The sequence below is a fragment of the Bos indicus genome, chromosome 4, assembly GCF_029378745.1.
Source record: "Bos indicus isolate NIAB-ARS_2022 breed Sahiwal x Tharparkar chromosome 4, NIAB-ARS_B.indTharparkar_mat_pri_1.0, whole genome shotgun sequence".
In the NCBI taxonomy this organism is placed as follows: domain Eukaryota; kingdom Metazoa; phylum Chordata; class Mammalia; order Artiodactyla; family Bovidae; genus Bos; species Bos indicus.
Window position 1 is genome coordinate 12,930,223 of NC_091763.1, and position 20,521 is coordinate 12,950,743.

Consider the following 20,521-nt stretch of genomic DNA (forward strand, 5'->3'; position numbering starts at 1 on the left):
GACACTGGATACTTGAGCCATTCTTTTTTCTTGATAAATCCCACCAGATGTGTGTCAGGTTTTATTATTTTTTTAAAGAATGAACTTTGGCTTTTGTTTAATCTCTACACTATATTCGATTTTCTGTTTCATTAGTTGACTATTACAAATTACTTCTGAATCTAGCATCTAAACACAGTAAGAAACTTTTATCATGATGCATAGATTTTGTGAGCAAAACAGAAATGAAAGAGTTTTTGTATAACCTAGCCTTGACAGTCACCCGTCATCATCTGGAATATCCTGTTAATTACACAAGTAAGCCATATTTGATGTAGGAGGGAACTGTGCAAGAGAATGAATACCAGAAATCAGACATCATTAGGGGCCATCTTGGAGCTGTCAATCACATTGGTTTTTGCTCTTTACTTTCCTGAGCTCAACAAAGAGCTCAACATCTCTCTAGTATCCCCACCTGCATCTCTGACAATTTAAACAGAAAGACTGGGGAAGAAAAGACAATGAATCATCAAAATGTAGCATCTATTGTGGGGAGCAGTCCCCCTCCTTCCCAAACCAAGTAAGGGAAGAGGCTCAAGGTAATCGCATAACGATTTGGAGGTGCCTACATGAAGGGAAACACCAGGGCTTTATCTCTCCTAGGCCTTCATTGTGGAAGGACATATTGGTCCCTAGCAATGAGATTGCCCCCCATCTCTCTGGGGATTTTATCATGCAGCCTTTCCTAAATTGCCCCAAGAAGAAGAAGGTAGATTCTTATGAACCCACCAACATCTAAATACGCTTATTCTTCTCATCTCTGGCTCTCCAAGTCTTCCTTAGTCAGATAAACTTTATCTAATTTGCAGTTGTGCAGGTTAAAGACAGGAAAAAAAAAAAAAAAGACTGTATTTTCCAAAACTGGCTATATACATGCTGTTAGTTATTTTTCTCTGTGACTCCCTAATGGTTGGCCTTTTGAAATGTAAAATCTGAGAACTGATTGTAACATTTTGCGAGTCGTTCATCCTCTAAAGCAATGGAAGCTACAGTTTGTGTTGTGTGTTTAGTTGCTCAGTCTTGTCCAATTCTTTACAACCCCATGGACTGTAGCCGGCCAGGCTCCTATGTCCAAGGAATTCTCCAGGCAAGAATACTGGAGTGGGTAGCCGTTCCCTTCTCCAGGGGATCTTCCTGACTCAGGGATGGAACCCGGGTCTCCTGCATTGCTGGTGGATTCTTTACCATCTGAACAACCAGGAAAGTCTGGAAACCACAGTTTTATTGTCTAAATCAGAAAGGGTTACATGGGCTAAAATGTAGAATTTTACCTGGCTACAAAACTTTTCAACAAAACTTACATCTAACTGAGCAAAATGACTTAGGACATAAAGAAATCACCCCAACACCCCACCCTCAGAAGAGAAAAATATATCAACCAACCACTTCTCAGTAAAATTCACAGAAAAGGGAAGGGGGAGGGGGTGGGGTGCTTGGGTATACTAAGCCACGTTAATGATTTGCTAAAGGTTGTCTTGATTTTTGACCAAGAAAGGGACACTTCTATTCATTCTCGTCAAACTAAGGTTGAGTCCTTAGACAGAACTTCAGTACTATACTGTGTTATTTATTTCAGATTTTTTAGGGTCAAGTCTGTGGAATGTTGCTTAATAAGTGTTTACTGAATCAACCAAAATAACAAGTTTAAAGCAGCTGAGAATTAACAGTTCTGAGGCCCTGTCTCCTAGTTCAGAGTCAAGCTGATAACAACACTTCACTTCAGAGACAAGATACCACCATGAATAATGACCTGTTACAAAGATCAGATTAGCTCTGCTGTGGCCCAAAGTAGACAGTGCCATCTGTCTTTTGTCAGGTTTTCCAGAATTTGACTTCCTGTGTGTCTGCATTGGGAGAATGCCAGTTCAGGGAGGGCTTGGGCAGTCTCACAATGCCAGTTCTTGCTTTTATCCATGTGTTGGGCACGTGACTGGCAGTTTGTGCCTCGTGCAATTGAAGGAAGAGAAGGTGAATTGTAAATATTTGAACATTAGCTCTTCTCCTGGTCTGGACTGCAGGAGGCTCAGAACAGCACAGCTGTATGAGGTAATTTTGCCACACAGCTACCAAGTAAGCTGGACACCTCACTCATCACAGCTCACATGTCTTATTGTAGAAAGAATATTGGGAATAGTTGGTTAAAGAATTGAGAGGTTTGGTTTCTTGTTGGACTGTCACTAACTTAACTTGCAATTAGGGGAATATTATGTAATGTCTCTGATTCTTTATGTCTATGCATGAGAAAAGCTGGACACACTTTTATTGGTGTTTGTCATTTACTTAGAGTTCTACTTATATGATTAGGGGTTTACTTTTACCAAATGTGTAGACTTTTGGGAATATCTGGAGTCTAGAGCTCACAGTACAGGGCTTTGTGAAATACAGTGCCTATGAGAAGCTTCCCCCTATACACAGAAGCCACAGAGCTGCCCTGAAGCACCGAGCCATTGTTGGCATACATGGTGCTTATCATGGGCTTCTCAGACAAAGCGTTCCGGATGCGAAGTGCCTGTCAAGAAAGAACATTCATTAGTAGTATAAGAACAAACAGCTGTCAGAGACATTTTCTTTCCCAAACACTCCAGGACTTGTACAATTCTCAGAAATCAGTAAGTTAAAATCTGTGCATCTTCAGTCTTTTTTTTTTCCTTATTCTAATGAAAGTAATCTCACATCAGCCAAATTCCTCAACAGATGGTTTGCACAATTTCGATAGTTCGGGCATCTCTATAGAGACAGGTAAGAACCATGAATGCTTTTATCTAATTGAATGTACAGTCTTCCTTCTGTAGAAACGGTCTTGCCTTTCACTGGACATACAGCATGGGGAGGTAAGCGTGGAGCAAAATAATGAAGGGACAGCGAGTTAGCTAGCCAAACCAACCCAGAACCTGTGGATGGTAGTTTTCACAGCTGCAGCCCCCACTCAGGGAAGCAAGTGTAAAGAATGCACACTCTGGAATTCAGTCTGACACAACTGCCTAGTCCTATTTTTGATCTGCAGGATTAACACTCTTTAGTTTGCTAATCAGTAAATATATAAGTGCTCAGGTTTCCAAATAGCTTGGCTGAAGTTCACTCAATCAGGACATGATGTGAATTAAAGAAAACCGACATCTCATTAAAACAGAGTTTAGTAGAGTTTTTTTTTTTTTTTTTTTTTTAAGTTCCTATCTTAAGGAAGATCCTACAACTTTATCTCAGGTTTGTTACATGGAAATACTCAAGATGGAACTCATGTAAACATTAGCCTCAAGCAAAAATAAAGGGTATCAGAGATTGTGAAGAAAGAAGTCTTACCTAAAATAAACAAATGATTAAACTTGAAAATGGAGACATGAAAAAGAGTCTAAGCAATTTTCAAATAATTCTATGGATCATATTTTCTTTTGTTCTTTTAAAGCAGACATTATTGTTGGGCATTTGTAGAAAATGTAGAAAATTTGTATCACTTTGTGAGGCACACATCTGAGGCTAGGGTAGCTTGCTAGCTCAGGGTGACATTCTTCAGGCTCTAGTCTCAGACTGTATTTTTTATATTTTTTGATGTTTTGGGTTATTATTATTATTATTTTTTTTTGGTTGTTGTTTTTTGTCAAGAAGTTGTGACTAGGGAATTCCCTGGAGGTCCAGTGGTTCGGACTCCACAATTTCACCGCCAAGGGTTCAGTCTCTGGTCTGAGAACTAAGATCCCACAAGCTATGTGGTGTGGCCAAAAAAAAAAAAAAAAGTTGTGACTAATTTATTAATAAAAGAAAAAAATTTTTTAATTTTTATTTATTTTTTTTACTGTACTGCACAGCATATGGGATCTTAGTTCCCCAACCAGGGATCAAGTGTGAGCCCCTGCATTGGAAGCACAGAATCTTAACCAGTGGATTGCCAGGAAGTCTCAAGAAACAAATTAAAAAAAAAACTAAAGAATAGCAATTTTGGAAGCAGTATGTTTTCTTTACCCACTGGACCAATTATCAGGGTGGCATTTGAGGCTCAATTTCCCAACACCACAAACCTAGATACAAACATTATATCTTTGTTAGAATCTTACCTTCTCAGTGAGGTCTGTCTTGGTCTCTGTATTTACTAAGACCTGCTGTCCCTCTGTTCACAGCAGTCCTGATCCCTTTTACTGTTATGCTTTTTCTTCCATAGAACTTTCCAACTTAAAACTTACTATTAATATATAATTTACTTATTTCTGATGCTTATTGTTCATGAGTATCTCCCTCCCTAACAGTAGGGATCTTGGTATGCTTTGTTTTCTGATGGATATTCCAAGTATGAGAACAAAGTCTAGTGCATTATAAGTGCTCAATAATTTTTGGGAATAAATCTCTCATAGTATGTGTGCCAAGAATTTATATCGGTATTTAAATTCACTAGAGATTTTTTTATTCTTAAGCATAATGCTGTAGAAATTGCAATACTTTATGCTGTTGTTTTTAATGCCATATAAAATTCAATGGTGTATGATATTATTTTGGAAGAGATTTAAAATAACATCTTTAAAATGAGACATTCTTCAGCACTATCATATATAATAGAACTGCTGGCAAAATCTAATTTTGTTTTGAGATTACATTTAAACCAGGGTTTAATCAGGATCATTTAAACCAGGGTTCCCCAATTCCCTGGGCCACGGACTGGTACCCATGATTTCCAAAAACAAGTATAGCTTTTGCATGGATGGGATATGTTGTTTAGCACTGATGGTTAATGGGCACCAGGTGACTTGAAAGGGTTAATGGGCTGTATCTCCCCAGCCTGTCCCAAATCGTACTCTTTCCATATGCAGAATTTCTTCAGTTCTGGAACATCACATATAGCCTGCTAAATTCTCCCAAGTCACCTCCACACATTATTTGTTCTTGCAGCTTTCCCCTGCAGTTCAGGTAAGTCTAAGAACTTACTTCTGACCCTGGAGGATCCTCGGTGTTATACATCAGCAGCTTGATAGCATTAGGATGGCATCCTGCCAAAATATCTCCCGTGTCAGGATCAACAGTTAAGTTATCCACTAAGGTGTCCAACTGGATTACCTTCCAATGAAGAGGAAGCAGTCAAACATTGTTCTGACTTTCATCCCTCCCACCTTCCTCCTACCAGCTCCTTCTGGCTCCCCAAATAGGTATTTTTGCTACTGAATTTTCTAAGTGCAAACATAATGTCACCATCATTCTTCTAAAATAGTCTCATTTCCTTCATTCAAGAAGTACATTCCCAGGTCAAGCTTGGGAGCTAATGGAACATGTTGTATGGGAAACCAGGGTCCTGTTACCTTGAGTTGAGTTAAATCCCAGTTGTCATGTATTTTCATAACATGAATGTTCTTATCTGATACATCAGCTACATAGATATACCTTTGAAGTAAACAACATTGACATTTAAGCAAGTAATAATGAAAGATGACACTAACTCTTATTCTGGAAAAAAGGTATACAAATTCACAATAGCTCAACATGCCCGTGCAATACCTTGCTATAAACCACAGTGAAAGATAATGGAGTAGTATGTTTAATACTTTTGAAGTACTTTAATAAGCTTTGAATATGAAATTTGACAAAAGGCAATGGAATTGGTGTTTCCAAATGACATACTGGCTCAGTCTCATTAGTTAACAGAGTCACACTTTATTCTTTAAATCAAATGGAGGTAAGTGGATCTCTTGTAAGGCCAATAGATTCTATACTTCTAGTGCTGGAAACTAGTGCTTGAAAAGATGTAACAGATGATCATGAAACTCAATCACAATCATTTTTTAAAAAGAGGGAGAATACTTAGAATTGTTTTCCACAGGGATCATCTCTACTTACTATCTTACCATTACATTTAATATTTCATGGTACTCTTCTTTTTAAATAACGTTCCATTTTAAAACACTTTAAAAGAATGTTTCTCATAAAATTTTATACTGCATAAAATAGCATTTTCTCATAGAAAAGTCTGCTGTAGTATGAAAGGAAGTCTGCCACTTATACAATCACAGTGCCCAGTCTAAGTTGGGCCTCCCTGTCTAATAAGAACTTTTGGGTAATGGAACTTAGTATAAGTTAACTTAGTTAAAGTCCTTCTGGCCTCTTAAAGAATAGAGGTATTGTGCATTTATTCTCCTTTTTAGTCACACAAGAATTTGGAACAAACTATGCCTGCCCGCCTATGTCCCTGCCCAGGCTCTTTTTGCTACCACCTGTCCCGGGTGTCCAGGAGTCCACCAGTATCTGGGCCAGGAGGTAGGGCAGAGCAGTCCTAGTCACTGCCCTGACAGGCTGGGGCAGGCTGGGTGTGCCTCCCATCCCAGGCAGCCTCCTGTCTCACCTAGCCTCCCATGGCCAGAAAGACAGGGCCCTTGAAATTTAAAAAATTAAGATAATAACATTAACAATGATAAAAAGAATGCTGGGCCACAGAGACTTGTCCTCTCCTGGAGCCCAAGACCCACCTGGCCTTGTGGCCATGCTGGATACTCACCCTGGGACCAGGCACCCATCACCCCACAACCCATGGCCCCAGACCTCTGTAATTTTATATAGAGTTTGAGCTGAAGCTTCATATATTTAATTCATTTTGTTAAACAAGAAAACATATATCCTTTTCCCTCTATTAAAAAAAAAAAAAGAATTTGAAACAAGGACCTCATATCCATGAGTCCAGATCCTTCATTTTATTGGGGGAGCCTTATGTGCACAAGGGCAGTGGTGGCTTAAGATCACACATTGAGTGTGACCCCTCACCACACTGGATCCCCGCACACATGTATTGAGTACTTAAGCCTCAAGAAGTAACCACTTCTTCAGGGATGGAGTCCACAAGAACATCAAGGGTAAATGGTTGAAAATTCATAAAAGAGCTTACTTCTTGTCTAGTGAGATTGTAATTCCATTGGCAGAACTAAATCCTCTGGCCACCACTTTAACCTCTTTTGGGCTGTAGAAGAGCACCTGAGTCCAGCGAAGATCCATGAACAACTCTAATAGCACCAAGAAGAAGTTGGTAAAATAGTGGTCTCTGGTGGCATAGAACTGTTCTGGTCCGAGAACCACAATATCATTCACACTAAAATGAAAAAAAAAAAAAAAAAAAGAGAGAGGGAAAACCAACAAACCATGGACTAATTAAAATCATGAAATCTCAAAGACCAATAATTCATCAGCTTGAAGAATTGTACAAGAACTAGTCTGGATTAAAGAATTCCACAAATAGCGCATGACTTTTCATTGCCCTGATGGGTTTTCTTTTAGCCACTTGTTGTTGTCTCACTCATGACCACCACAGATAACTACTATTTACATTCACAAGTTAACAGAGTTAGATTTGGAGTTTATCTGTAAACTTATCTGTTTTTGCTGACTCCTATGGAAGGGTGGCCGCGACGGGCGCGCTAAAGCGCAGGCGGCCACAACGGGCGCACTAAAGCGTGGCCAAGAGGAGCCACCCCACATCCGAGATCAGGGGCAGAAGCCGGGAGGACCCCACGCCTGAAGGGCAGCAGCCAAGAGGAGTTACCCCAAGTCCAAGGTCAGGGGTGGCGATGAGAGGAGTTACCTTGTGTCGGAGGTCAGGGGCGGCAGCCGGAAGGAGATATCCCAGCCCCAAGCCCGAGGCCAGGGGCGGCGGCCGGGAGGAGCAACTGCATGCCTGAGGCCAGGGGCGGTGGCTGGGAGGACCAACCCCAGGTCCAAGGAGCCGTGGCTGTGCGAGTGCAGGAGGGCCTAGAGGAGCTATCCCACATTGAAGGTCAGGAAGGGCGGCGGTGAGGAGATAACCCTCATCCAAGGTAAGGAGCAATGGCTGTGCTTTGCTGCAGCAGCCGTGAAGAGATACCCCACACCCAAGTTAAGAGAAACCCAACTAAGATGGTAGGTATTGCAAGAGGGCATCAGAGGGCAGACACACTGAAACCATACTCACAGAAAACTAGTCAATCTAATCACACTAGGACCACAGCCTTGTCTAACTCAATGAAACTAAGCCATGCTGTGTGGGGCAACCCAAGATGGGCGGGTCATGGTGGAGAGATCTGACAGAATGTAGTCCACTGGAGAAGGGAATGGCAAACCACTTCAGTATTCTTGCCTTGAAAACCCCATGAACAGTATGAAAAGGCAAAATGATAGGATACTGAAAGAGAAACTCCCCAGGTCAGTAGGTGCCCAATATGCTACTGGAGATCAGTGGAGAAATATATCCAGAAAGAATGAAGGGATGGGGCCAAAGCAAAAAGAATACCCAGCTGTGACTGGTGATAGAAGCAAGGTCCAATGCTGTAAAGAGCAATATTGCATAGGAACCTGGAATGTCAGGTCCATGAATCAAGGCAAATTGGAAGTGGTCAAACAGGAGATGGCAAGAGTGAATGTCGACATTCTAGGAATCAGCGAACTGAAATGGACTGGAATGGGTGAATTTAACTCAGATGACCATTATATCTACTACTGTGGGCAGGAATCCCTCAGAAGAAATGGAGTGGCCATCATGATCAACAAAAGAGTCCAAAATGCAGTAGTTGGATGCAATCTCAAAAACGACAGAATGATCTCTGTTCATTTCCAAGGCAAACCATTCAATATCACAGTAATCCAAATCTGTGCCCCAACCAGTAACTCAGAAGAAGCTGAAGTGGAACGGTTCTATGAAGACCTACAAGGTGTTTTAGAACTAACACCCAAAAAAGATGTCCTTTTCATAATAGGGGACTGGAATGCATAAGTAGGAAGTCGAGAAACACCTGGAGTAACAGGCAAATTTGGCCTTGGAATATGGAATGAAGCAGGGCAAAGACTAATAGAGTTTTGCCAAGAAAATGCACTGGTCATAACAAACACCCTCTTCCAACAACACAAGAGATGACTCTACACATGGACATCACCAGATGGTCAACACCGAAATCAGATTGATTATATTCTTTGCAGCCAAAGATGGAGAAGCTCTATACAGTCAGCAAAAACAAGACCAGGAGCTGACTGTGGCTCAGGCCATGAACTCCTTATTGCCAAATTCAGACGTAAATTGAAGAAAGTAGGGAAAACCACTAGACCATTCAGGTATGACCTCAGTCAAATCCCTTATGATTATCCAGTGGAAGTGAGAAATAGATTTAAGGGCCTAGATCTGATAGATAGAGTGCCTGATGAACTATGGAATGAGGTTCATGACATTGTACAGGAGACAGGGATCAAGACTATCCCCATGGAAAAGAAATGCAAAAAAGCAAAATGGCTGTCTGGGGAGGCCTTACAAATAGCTGTGAAAAGAAGAGAAGTGAAAAGCAAAGAATAGGAAAGATATAAACATCTGAATGCAGAGTTCCAAAGAATAGCAAGAAGAGATAAGAAAGCCTTCTTCAGCAATCAATGCAAAGAAATAGAGGAAAACAACAGAATGGGAAAAACTAGGGATCTCTTCAAAAATCAGAGATACCGAAGGAACATTTCATGCAAAGATGGGCTCGATAAAGGACAGAAATGGTATGGACCTAACAGAAGCAGAAGATATTAAGAAGAGATGGCAAGAATACACAGAAGAACTGTACAAAAAAGATCTTCACGACCCAGATAATCACGATGGTGTGATCACTGACCTAGATCCAGACATCCTGGAATGTGAAGTCAAGTGGGCCTTAGAAAGCATCACTACGAACAAAGCTAGTGGAGGTGATGGAATTCCAGTTGAGCTATTTTAAATCCTGAAGTATGATGCTGTGAAAGTGCTGCACTCAATATGCCAGCAAATTTGGAAAACTCAGCAGTGGCCACAAGACTGGAAAAGGTCCGTTTTCATTCCAATCCCAAAGAAAGGCAATGCCAAAGAATGCTCAAACTACTGCACAATTGCACTCATCTCACACGCTAGTAAAGTAATGCTCAAAATTCTCCAAGCCAGGCTTCAGCAATATGTGAACCGTGAACTTCCATATGTTCAAGCTGGTTTTAGAAAAGGCAGAGGAACCAGAGATCAAATTGCCAACATCCGCTGGATCATGGAAAAAGCAAGAGAGTTCCAGAAAAGCATCTATTTCTGCTTTATTGACTATGCCAAAGCCTTTGACTGTGTGGATCACAATAAACTGTGGAAAATTCTGAAACAGATGGGAATACCAGACCACCTGATCTGCCTCTTGAGAAATTTGTATGCAGGTCAGGAAGCAACAGTTAGAACTGGACATGGAACAACAGACTGCTTCCAAATAGGAAAAGGAGTTCGTCAAGGCTGTATATTGTCACCCTGCTTATTTAACTTCTATGCAGAGTACATCATGAGAAACGCTGGACTGGAAGAAGCACAAGCTTGAATCAAGATTGCCGGGAGAAATATCAATAACCTCAGATATGCAGATGACACCACCCTTATGGCAGAAAGTGAGAAGGAACTAAAGAGCCTCTTGATGAAAGTAAAAGTGGAGAGTGAAAAAGTTGGCTTAAAGCTCAACATTCAGAAAATGAAGATTATGGCATCCGGTCCCATCACTTCATGGGAAATAGATGGAGAAACAGTGGAAACAGTGTCAGATTTTATTTTTCTGGGCTCCAAAATCACTACAGATGTTGACTGCAGCCATGAAATTAAAAGACGCTTACTCCTTGAAAGGAAAGTTATGACCAACCTAGATAGCATATTGAAAAGCAGAGACATTACTTTGCCAACAAAGGTTCATCTAGTCAAGGCTATGGTTTTTCCTGTGGTCATGTATGGATGTGAGAGTTGGACTGTGAAGAAGGCTAAACGCCGAAGAATTGATTCTTTTGAACTGTGGTTTTGGAGAAGACTATTGAGAGTCCCTTGGACTGCAAGGAGATCCAACCAGTCCATTCTGAAGGAGATCAGCCCTGGGATTTCTTTGGAAGGAATGATGCTAAAGCTGAAACTCCAGTACTTTGGCCACCTCATGTGAAGAGTTGACTCATTGGAAAAGACTTTGATGCTGGGAGGGATTGTAGGCAAGAGGAGAAGGGGATGGCAGAGGATGAGATGGCTGGATGGCATCACTGACTCGATGGACGTGAGTCTGTGTGAACTCCGGGAGTTGGTTATGGACAGGGAGGCCTGGCATGCTGTGATTCATGGGTAGCAAAGAGTCGGACATGACTGAGTGACTGATCTGATCTGATCTAATGGAAGGGAAGGGACTTCCCGGGTGGATCATAGTCCCTTCCCTTCCATAGGAGTCAGCAAAAACAGATAAGTTTACAGATAAACCCCAAATCTAAATCTGTTAGCTTGTGAATGTTAATAGTAGTTATCTGTGGTGGTCATAGTGCAGTTCTGGTTCTCTTCTTTCTTGAATTAGGCTTCTCCATGCCCTTGGATTTAGGCACAGCCATGTGACTTGCTCTGGCCAATGAAAATGAAATGATGTATTAGCTTCTGAGATGGGAGTCTTTGAGAGCCAGAATGCTTCCCTCACTCTCCCACAGTAACCAGCAACTTTTCTGATAAAGTGTGGTCCTCTCTTAGGGTTCTACATGCGGACACCATACAACTGACTTCCTGAATCTACAGTGGACATAGCATGAGTGAGAAAACGAAACAACTTCATGGTTTGAGCTGTGAAAGAGTTAGGGGTTTTCTTTTCTATTATTGTACCAAGACCCAGATCAGTCTGACCTTTATACTTTCTCTGCATAGGTGGGATTATGAGTGTTATTCTTTCTTATTTATGTTCTTCAATACCATTAAAAATTTTAAATGAAGCAAGTCTTACTCTTACAACAAAAGTCAATAAAAACAAAGTCAGTTCCATTTTGGAAAAGAAAAAGAGAGATGACTTGAAAAAAAATGCAAGAAAAACAATGGAACTTTGTGTGTGTGCGTGAAGCTCCTTTATGCAGCAACTTTGTAAAATATACAATATGTCAGTAAGTTTAATGTGCCACCCTTTCCCGTGGTATACATGATTTTTAAATTTTTTTATTTTATATTAGAGTATAGTCAGTTAACAATGATGTTAGTTGCAGGTGTATAACAAAGTGATTCAGTTACACCTATACAAGTTTAGACTTAATTCAGGAAAGAAAAATTTGGATGAATCAGGAGCTACTTTGAGGTTTTGGTGTATAATGATTTTCCCAAGTTTGTTGGGCTACTTCTCTTTTAGGTCTCAGTTTACGCAGTCCTTCTTCCAAGAGGTATTGCCCAACACCATAGACTAAGTTAAACTCCCTCATATTATGTCCTGTAGCACTTTCTTCCACCTCTTGAAATGCCTTGTCATTGTGTTTATCAGGGCATCTCTCAAAGTCCTCAAAGCCCACCTGCTCTGTTCCAGCTGGCACTGCTTCACCCTGCTCTGCATGGGACCTGACATAATTCCACAGTGTACCCTTCTAATGCCTTGCGCATGTCTGTTATGGGCCTCTTACTCCTACTTCCAGGCTTCCAGATTGTTATCAAAGCACAGGATATCACCAGATTTGCCTGCGTAAGGAGCTATGTGTAGGAATTAACAACCCTTGAAGCAAACCTTTGACTACTGAAAGATGGGGCTGGTGGGTAAATTCCTCTTCCTTTCTTATCTTGACTAGACTGTCTTGAAATGATGCCTGTGTTGCTTGTTGGAGGGCAATCGCATGATTTCAAGTAGTCAGTCACACTTAGCAGTGGCTGGCTGGACAAATATATTTACTATAGACTCTCTTCTGTATTTGTTCAGTTCAGTTTAGTTGCTCAGTCGTGTTTGACTCTTTGCAACCCCATGAACTGTAGCACGCCTGGCCTCCCTGTCCATCACCAACTCCCAGAGTTTACTCAAACTCATGTCCATTGAGTCAGTGATGCCATCCAACCATCTCATCCTCTGTCGTCCCCTTCTCCTCCTGCCTTCAATCTTTCCCAGCATCAGGTCTTTTCCAATAAGTCAGTGACTGGTTGGATCTCCTTGCAGTCCAAGGGACTCTAAGAGTATCTCCAACACAACAGTTCAAAAGCATCAATTATTAAGTGCTCAGCTTTCTTTATAGTACAACTCTCACATCCATAAATGATAACTAGAAAAACCATAGCTTTGACTAGATGGACGTTTGTTGGCAAAGTAATGTCTCTGCTTTTGAATATGCTGTCTAGGTTGGTCATAGCTTTTCTTCCAAGGAGTAAGCGTCTTTTAATTTCATGGCTGCAGTCACCATCTGCAGTAATTTTAGAGGCCCCAAAAATAAAGTCTGTCATTGTTTCCCTATCTATTTGCCATGCAGTGATGGGACCAGATGATCTTAGTTTTCTGAATGTTGAGTTTTAAGCCAACTTTTTCACTCTCCTCTTTTACTTTTATCAAAAGGCTCTTTAGTTCTTCTTTGCTTTCTGCCATAAGGATGGTGTCATCTGTATATCTGAGGTTATTGATATTTCTCCTGGAAATCTTGATTCCAGCTTGTGCTTCCTCCAGCCCAGCGTTTCTTGTGATGTACTCTGCATATAAGTTAAATAAGCCGGGTAACAACATATAGCTTTGACATACTCCTTTCCCTATTTGGAACCAGTCTGTTGTTCCATGTCCAGTTCTAACTGTTGCTTCCTGACCTGCATACAGATTTCTTAGGAGGCAGGTCAGGTGGTCTGGTATTCCCATCTCTTTCAGAATTTCCCACAGTTTATTGTGATCCACATAGTCAAAGGCTTTGGCATAGTCTCTTGTGAATAGTGCTGCTGTAAAAAGGTTACCACAAGCTGGGAGGCTTAAGACAACAGAGATTTGTTGTCTCATTTGCTGTCTGTCTTCTTCTAAGGACATCAATTGTATTGGATTAAAGGCAGGCTCTAATATAGCCTCATCTTAACTAACTACATCTACAAACATCCTATTTCCAAATAAGGTCATGTTTTGATGTATGGGAAGGGGGTTAAAATTTCAACTTATCTTTTTGAAGGGACACAGTTCAACCTATGACACTGCCCTTCCCCTGCCTCAGGTTGGTCTCTGATTTTTGTATCCTGGGGTGGTCCTCCCTAATAAAGGAATTGTGTCTCGAGTTTTCCCTCCAGCTATGCCGAGGAGCTATTCCCATGAGATGACGTTGTTGCATTTGGTCCTCACAATCACCAGGTAGGTAATCAGGCCTGTGAGAAAATCCCCATTTTGCTGAAGAACACTGAAGCACAGGTTAAGGGGTTGGTCCATAGTTTCTCAGTTACCTTGTGGCAGTCCTAGTCCCCACCATGCCTCAGAACCCAACACGACACATCATGGGAGAAGTCAACAACGTTAAGTTCTCTTACTTCCTCCCCTCTGCTTTTGTTGCCCCCTAATTCTGTTTGGAGACATTAAAATATGTCGTTGAGAAAGAGAGCAAAGGAGAGAAGATGAATTTCATTCCTTTGCTTTCCCTACTCGTCTACCTGAGGCGAAGATGTACCTCTACTGTTTTAGAACCAGTCTTTTAATGCTGAGTCTGTTTTATAAAAGATTCTTTGTAGTTCATTACAGGCTCGGAACAGGCAACCTAGCCCATAAAAAAACTTAGAATTTTTCTCAAAGATGTTCACCACAGTGAGTAACAGCCCAGCTTTGAATTCAGATGGGTCAAGGTTTACACCTAATTCAGCCACTTACAAGTTATATAACTTGGGGAAGTAACTTGGCCCCAAACTGCTCTAAGTGTGTTTACTACTGCTGTTACTAAAGGCAGTTGTGAGAAGAGGTGGATCAGGTATTTTGGCACAATGCCTGGCACATAGTCAACATTTGATAAGTGTGAATTTGTATATGTGCCTCCAGGCCTCCCCCCCCCCCCCCCCCCCCCCCCCCGCCCTTCAAATTCTACTTTAAAGCTTTGATTGAACAAAGGAATGGTCCTTCTGGAGGCTGGTTATAACACCCAGTGGGTGTGGCTTTCAGATTACAACCTACAAGGACAACTAGAGGGTGTGGGTGTTTAAAGAGTCCAATAGCAGGTACTGCACTGCTGTGTTACCAAAGATGGAATTAGAGTTTGGGAATCTAAATGAGCACCTTTATAGGATTAAAATGCTTTCCAAAAATTAGAGATATTCAGTATTAAACACAGCAATTTCTAGTGAGGTGCAGGGCAGTGTCACCATGGGAACCTTTAGAAAGGTTTAGAAAAAAAAAAAAAAAAACACTTCAAAACAAAAGTTTAAGATAGCCTGCTCTTTAGAGAAGAGCTAACATTTATCCTACTCAAAAATCTTCCAGAAAATTGCAAAGGAAAGTAAACTTCCAAACTCATTCTATGAGGCCACCATCACCCTAATACCAAAACCTGACAAAGATGCCACAAAAAAAGAAAACTACAGGCCAATATCACTGATGAACATAGATGCAAAAATCCTTAACAAAATTCTAGCAAACAGAATCCAACAACATATTAAAAAGATCATACATCATGACCAATTGGGCTCTATCCCAGGGATGCAAGGATTCTTCAATATTTGCAAATCAATCAGTGTAATATACCACATTAACATATTGAAAAATAAAAACCATATGATTATCTCAATAGATGCAGAGAAAGCCTTTGACAAAATTCAGCATCCATTTATGATAAAAACTCTCCAGAAACCAGGAATAGAAGGAACATACCTCAACATAATAAAAGCTATATATGACAAACCTGCAGCAAAAATTATCAATAGTGAAAAATTGAAACCATTTCCCGTAAAGTCAGGAACAAGACAAGTGTACCCCCACTCTCACCACTACTATTCAACATAGTTTTGGAAGTTTTTGCCACAGCAATCAGAGCAGGAAAAGATATAAAAGGAATCCAGATTGGAAAAGAAGAAGTAAAACTCTCACTGTTTGCAGATGATATGATCCTATACATAGAAAACCTTAACGACTCCACCAGAAAATTACTAGAGCTAATTAATGAATATAGTAAAGTTGCAGGATATAAAATCAACACACAGAAATCCTTTGCATTCCTATACACCAACAATGAGAAAACATAAAGAGAAATTAAGGAAACAATTCCATTCACCACTGCAATGAAAATAATAAAATACTTATGAATATATCTACCTAAAGAAACTAAAGACCTATATATAGAAAACTATAAAACACTGGTGAAAGAAATCAAAGAGGACACTAATAGATGGGGAAATATACCTTGTTCATGTATCGGAAGAATAAATATAGTGAAAATGAGTATACTACCCAAAGCAATCTATAGATTCAATGCAATCCCTATCAAGCTACCAATGGTATTTTTCACAGAACTAGAATAAATAATTTCACAATTTGTATGGAAATACAAAAAACCTCGAATAGCCAAAGCAATCTTGAGAAAGAAGAATGGAAATGGAGGAATAAACCTGCCTGACTTCAGGCTCTACTACAAAGCCACAGTCATCAAGACAGTATGGTACTGGCACAAAGACAGAAATATAGATCAATAGAACAAAATAGAAAGCCCAGAGATAAATCCATGCACATATGGACACCTTATCTTTGACAAAGGAGGCAATCTTTTTAACAAGTGGTGCTGGGAAAACTGGTCAATGACTTGTAAAAAAATGAAATTAGAACACTTTCTAATGCCATACACAAAAATAAACTCAAAATGGATTAAAGATCTAAATGTAAGGCCAGAAACTATAAAACTCCTAGAGGAAAACATAGGCAAAACACTCTCCAACATAAATCACAGCAGGATCCTCTATGATCCACCTCCCAGAATATTGGAAATAAAAGCAAAAATAAACAAATGGGACCTAATTGAAATTAAAAGCTTCTGCACAACAAAGGAAACTATAAGCAAGGTGAAAAGACAGCCTTCAGAATGGGAGAAAATAATAGCAAACAAAGCAACTGACAAAGAATTAATCTCAAAAATATACAAGCAACTCCTGCAGCTCAATGCCAGAAACATAAATGACCCAATCAAAAAACGGTCCAAAGAACTAAACATTTCTCCAAAGAAGACATACAGATGGCTAACAAACACATGAAAAGATGCTCAATATCATTCATTATTAGAGAAATGCAAATCAAAACCATAATGAGGTACCATTTCATGCCAGTCAGAATGGCTGCTCTCCAAAAGTTTACAAGCAATAAATGCTGGAGAGGGTGTGGAAAAAAGGGAACCCTCTTACACTGTGGGTGGGACTGTAAACTAGTACAGCCACCATGGAGTACAGTGTGGAGATTCCTTAAAAAACTGGAAATAGAACTGCCATATGTCACCCTGTTTATTTAACTTCTATGCAGAGTACATCATGAGAAACGCTGGACTGGAAGAAACACAAGCTGGAATCAAGATTGCCGGGAGAAATATCAATAACCTCAGATATGCAGATGACACCACCCTTATGGCAGAAAGTGAAGAGGAACTCAAAAGCCTCTTGATGAAAGTGAAAGTGGAGAGTGAAAAAGTTGGCTTAAAGCTCAACATTCAGAAAACTAAGATCATGGCATCCGGTCCCACTACTTCATGGGAAATAGATGGAGAAACAGTGGAAACAGTGTCAGACTTTATTTTTCTGGGCTCCAAAATCACTACAGATGGTGACTGCAGCCATGAAATTAAAAGACGCTTACTCCTTGGAAGGAAAGTTATGACCAACCTAGATAGCATATTGAAAAGCAGAGACATTACTTTGCCAACAAAGGTTCGTCTAGTCAAGGCTATGGTTTTTCCTGTGGTCATGTATGGATGTGAGAGTTAGACTGTGAAGAAGGCTGAGCGCTGAAGAATTGATGCTTTTGAACTGTGGTGTTGAAGACTCTTGAGAGTCCCTTGGACTGCAAGGAGATCCACCCAGTCCATTCTGAAGGAGATCAGCCCTGAGATTTCTTTGGAAGGAATGATGCTAAAGCTGAAACTCCAGTACTTTGGCCACCTCATGCGAAGAGTTGACTCATTGGAAAAGACTCTGATGCTGGGAGAGATTGGGGGCAGGAGGAGAAGGGGGCAACAGAGGAGGAGATGGCTGGATGGCATCACTGACTCGATGGACGTGAGTCTGTGTGAACTCTGGGAGTTGGTGATGGACAGGGAGGCCTGGCATGCTGCGATTCATGGTGTTGCAAAGAGTCGGACATGACTGAGTGACTGATCTGATCTGATGACCCAGCAATCCCACTGCTGGTCATACATACCAAGGAAACCAGAATCGAAAGATACATGTGTACCCCAGTGTTCATCGCAGCACTGTTTATAATAGCCAGGACATGGAAGCAACCTAGATGTCCATCAGCAGACGAATGGATAAGAAAGCTGTGGTACATATACACAACGGAATATTACTCAGCTATTAAAAAGAATACATTTGAATCGGTTCTATTGGGGTGGATGAAACTGGAGCCTATTATACAGAGTGAAGTAAGCCAGAAAGGAAAACACCAATACAGTATACTAACGCATATATATGGAATTTAGAAAGATGGTAATGATAACCCTGTATGAGAGATAGCAAAAGAGACATAGATGTGTAGAACAGTCTTTTGGACTCTTGGGAGAGGGCAAGGGTGGGATGATTTGGGAGAATGCCATTGAAACATGTATATTATCATATGTGAAACGGATCACCAGTCCAGGTTCCATGCATGATACAGGGTGCTCGGGGCTGGTGCACTGGGATGACCCAGAGGGATGGGATGGGGAGGGAGGTGGGAGGGGCATTCAGGATGGGGAATACATGTACACCTGTGGTGGATTCATGTCAATGTATGACAAAACCAATACAATATTGTAAAGTAATTAGCCTCCAAAAAAATAAAAAAAAATAATAATAATAAGACAGCCTGCTGAACTAAGAAAACAAAGCACACAGCAGAGGCGCAAAATAAATAGAAGTGCAAAATAATTCCATACCTTTTGAGAAGTTCGTGTTTTATAGTTTTCAGGTATACCAAAGAACGTTGTTGTTCTTCAAATTTAAATATCTCCACGGTGGAGTCCATGTGGGGATGATTCACAACATAAAGATATACAGTTTGGTCTAAATTGGAAAAAAGGCATAATTTCCAAGAAGTTGGCTTCTATTTCAACTATTTTAGACATAGTATAGAACTTGATTATGTCCAAGGATTTTTCTTATACACATCTTGTATCTGATCCCCACAACCCATCTGATGTAAGTCAAACAAATGCCAGAATCCCCGTTTTATTGAAGAAACTGACACTCAGTAGGTTAATGACTTATGAGCAATTTTACCAACACCCAATGGCAAAGTCAAGCCCAGATATTTCTGCAATGCTCCCTTCAACCTCACCTGCACATCCTCTCTAACAGGAAGCCACAGAGCTACCATGGTGCATAAACATAGATGTGGTTTCCCCAAGTGGCCCTTCAACAAACAGAAGTGGGTACAGGCAAATGAAGCTTTCCCGAGAATTCTTTTCTATGAGAAAAGCCTACATTGCAACACACATTCAAGAGGTATCAGGCCTGAGTAAACATATCAAACACCTCCCAGTTGGAGAATGAACCTCTAACACAAGTCACCCTACCTGAGGTTGCAGAAACGGTATTTATTTGTGAACCCAACGGATGTGAAATGTAAATATGAGTGTAGGAGAAGATAGATTAGCCAGTTCTAGGTTATAACCAGCTTCAGGAATGTTCACCTGTCTGTTCTCATACTGGAATGTGAACTGCTGTGAAGTGAACCAGATTAAGGTACTCTGGCTTGTCAGAGTAGTCTTTTCTAACTTACCAGGAGCTCTAAATCAGATGAGCTCCAGAGTTTGAAAAAACCTGGGCCCATGCTTCCACTCAGGACTGGATCTGCATTCATCTCCTCAGTTCCCTTCTTGGGGTTTCCAGTTACGCAGTAGAGCAAGCTGGAAGCTGGAGCTCTGAGATGTGGGGCTTATCCTCAGGGCCCCTGAAACACATGGGCAGCTTTATCTGAATTAAGGAAAAGTGCTCCCTCACAGATGAACCTTTCTTTTGGTCTGACCCAACTCTGTTCCAGGGACTTGACAGGGGACAAGTAGGATTTAGTCCCCACATCGCCCTTCAACAAGACACTCTTGCTGGTTACAGCATGAAAAATATATGTGCTGCCCTGGCTTTACCCCCTTCTTAAGACCTTTTTTTCATTTAAGAGATGCCTGGTGAGAAGACTTTTGTTCTCTATCTTCTCATGCATGCCAATTTATGTATAATGTTTTGGCCTTGTGAATTAAATACATAATTAAGGGAGGTCACTAACGAATAAAATAAGATGTTAATAATAATACACTCAACTTCTGAAAACCTGATTATATGCCTGAGGATTAATCAGTAAATGGTCCTAGCTTAAAAAAAAAAAAAACAACTTTCACTTCTGAAAGTGATGGGAATCATATGATGAATTTTTAGAAGGGAGTGACATGACCACATTTGCACAGAAAATAACTACTTGCTTATAAAATGATTTGAAGTGATATAAGAGGGCAAGTACCATCAGGGGCCACTGCAGAATCTAGGAAAGACATGCTGGGGATCTGGACTGGGATGGTGCAGGAAGGATAGGGAGAGGTGAGCAGCTTGGAGAGTTCTGTGAGGGGTGGATTGGACAGAACATTGTAAATAGTCAAC

The 20,521-nt window shown here is 40.7% G+C and overlaps 1 protein-coding gene across 1 annotated transcript in view; it reads right to left on the reverse strand.

Moving 5' to 3' along the window:
• Positions 1-1,244: 1,244 nt before the first annotated feature.
• The window catches only part of PON3 (paraoxonase 3), a 37,603-nt gene continuing 18,326 nt past the window's right edge, over positions 1,245-20,521 (reverse strand). Inside the window, 5 exon segments of the mRNA XM_019959710.2 lie at positions 1,245-2,548; positions 4,951-5,079; positions 5,319-5,400; positions 6,893-7,093; positions 18,808-18,934. Of these exon segments, the coding sequence (XP_019815269.1) occupies positions 2,390-2,548; positions 4,951-5,079; positions 5,319-5,400; positions 6,893-7,093; positions 18,808-18,934 (698 nt within the window). The 3' untranslated portion in view covers positions 1,245-2,389.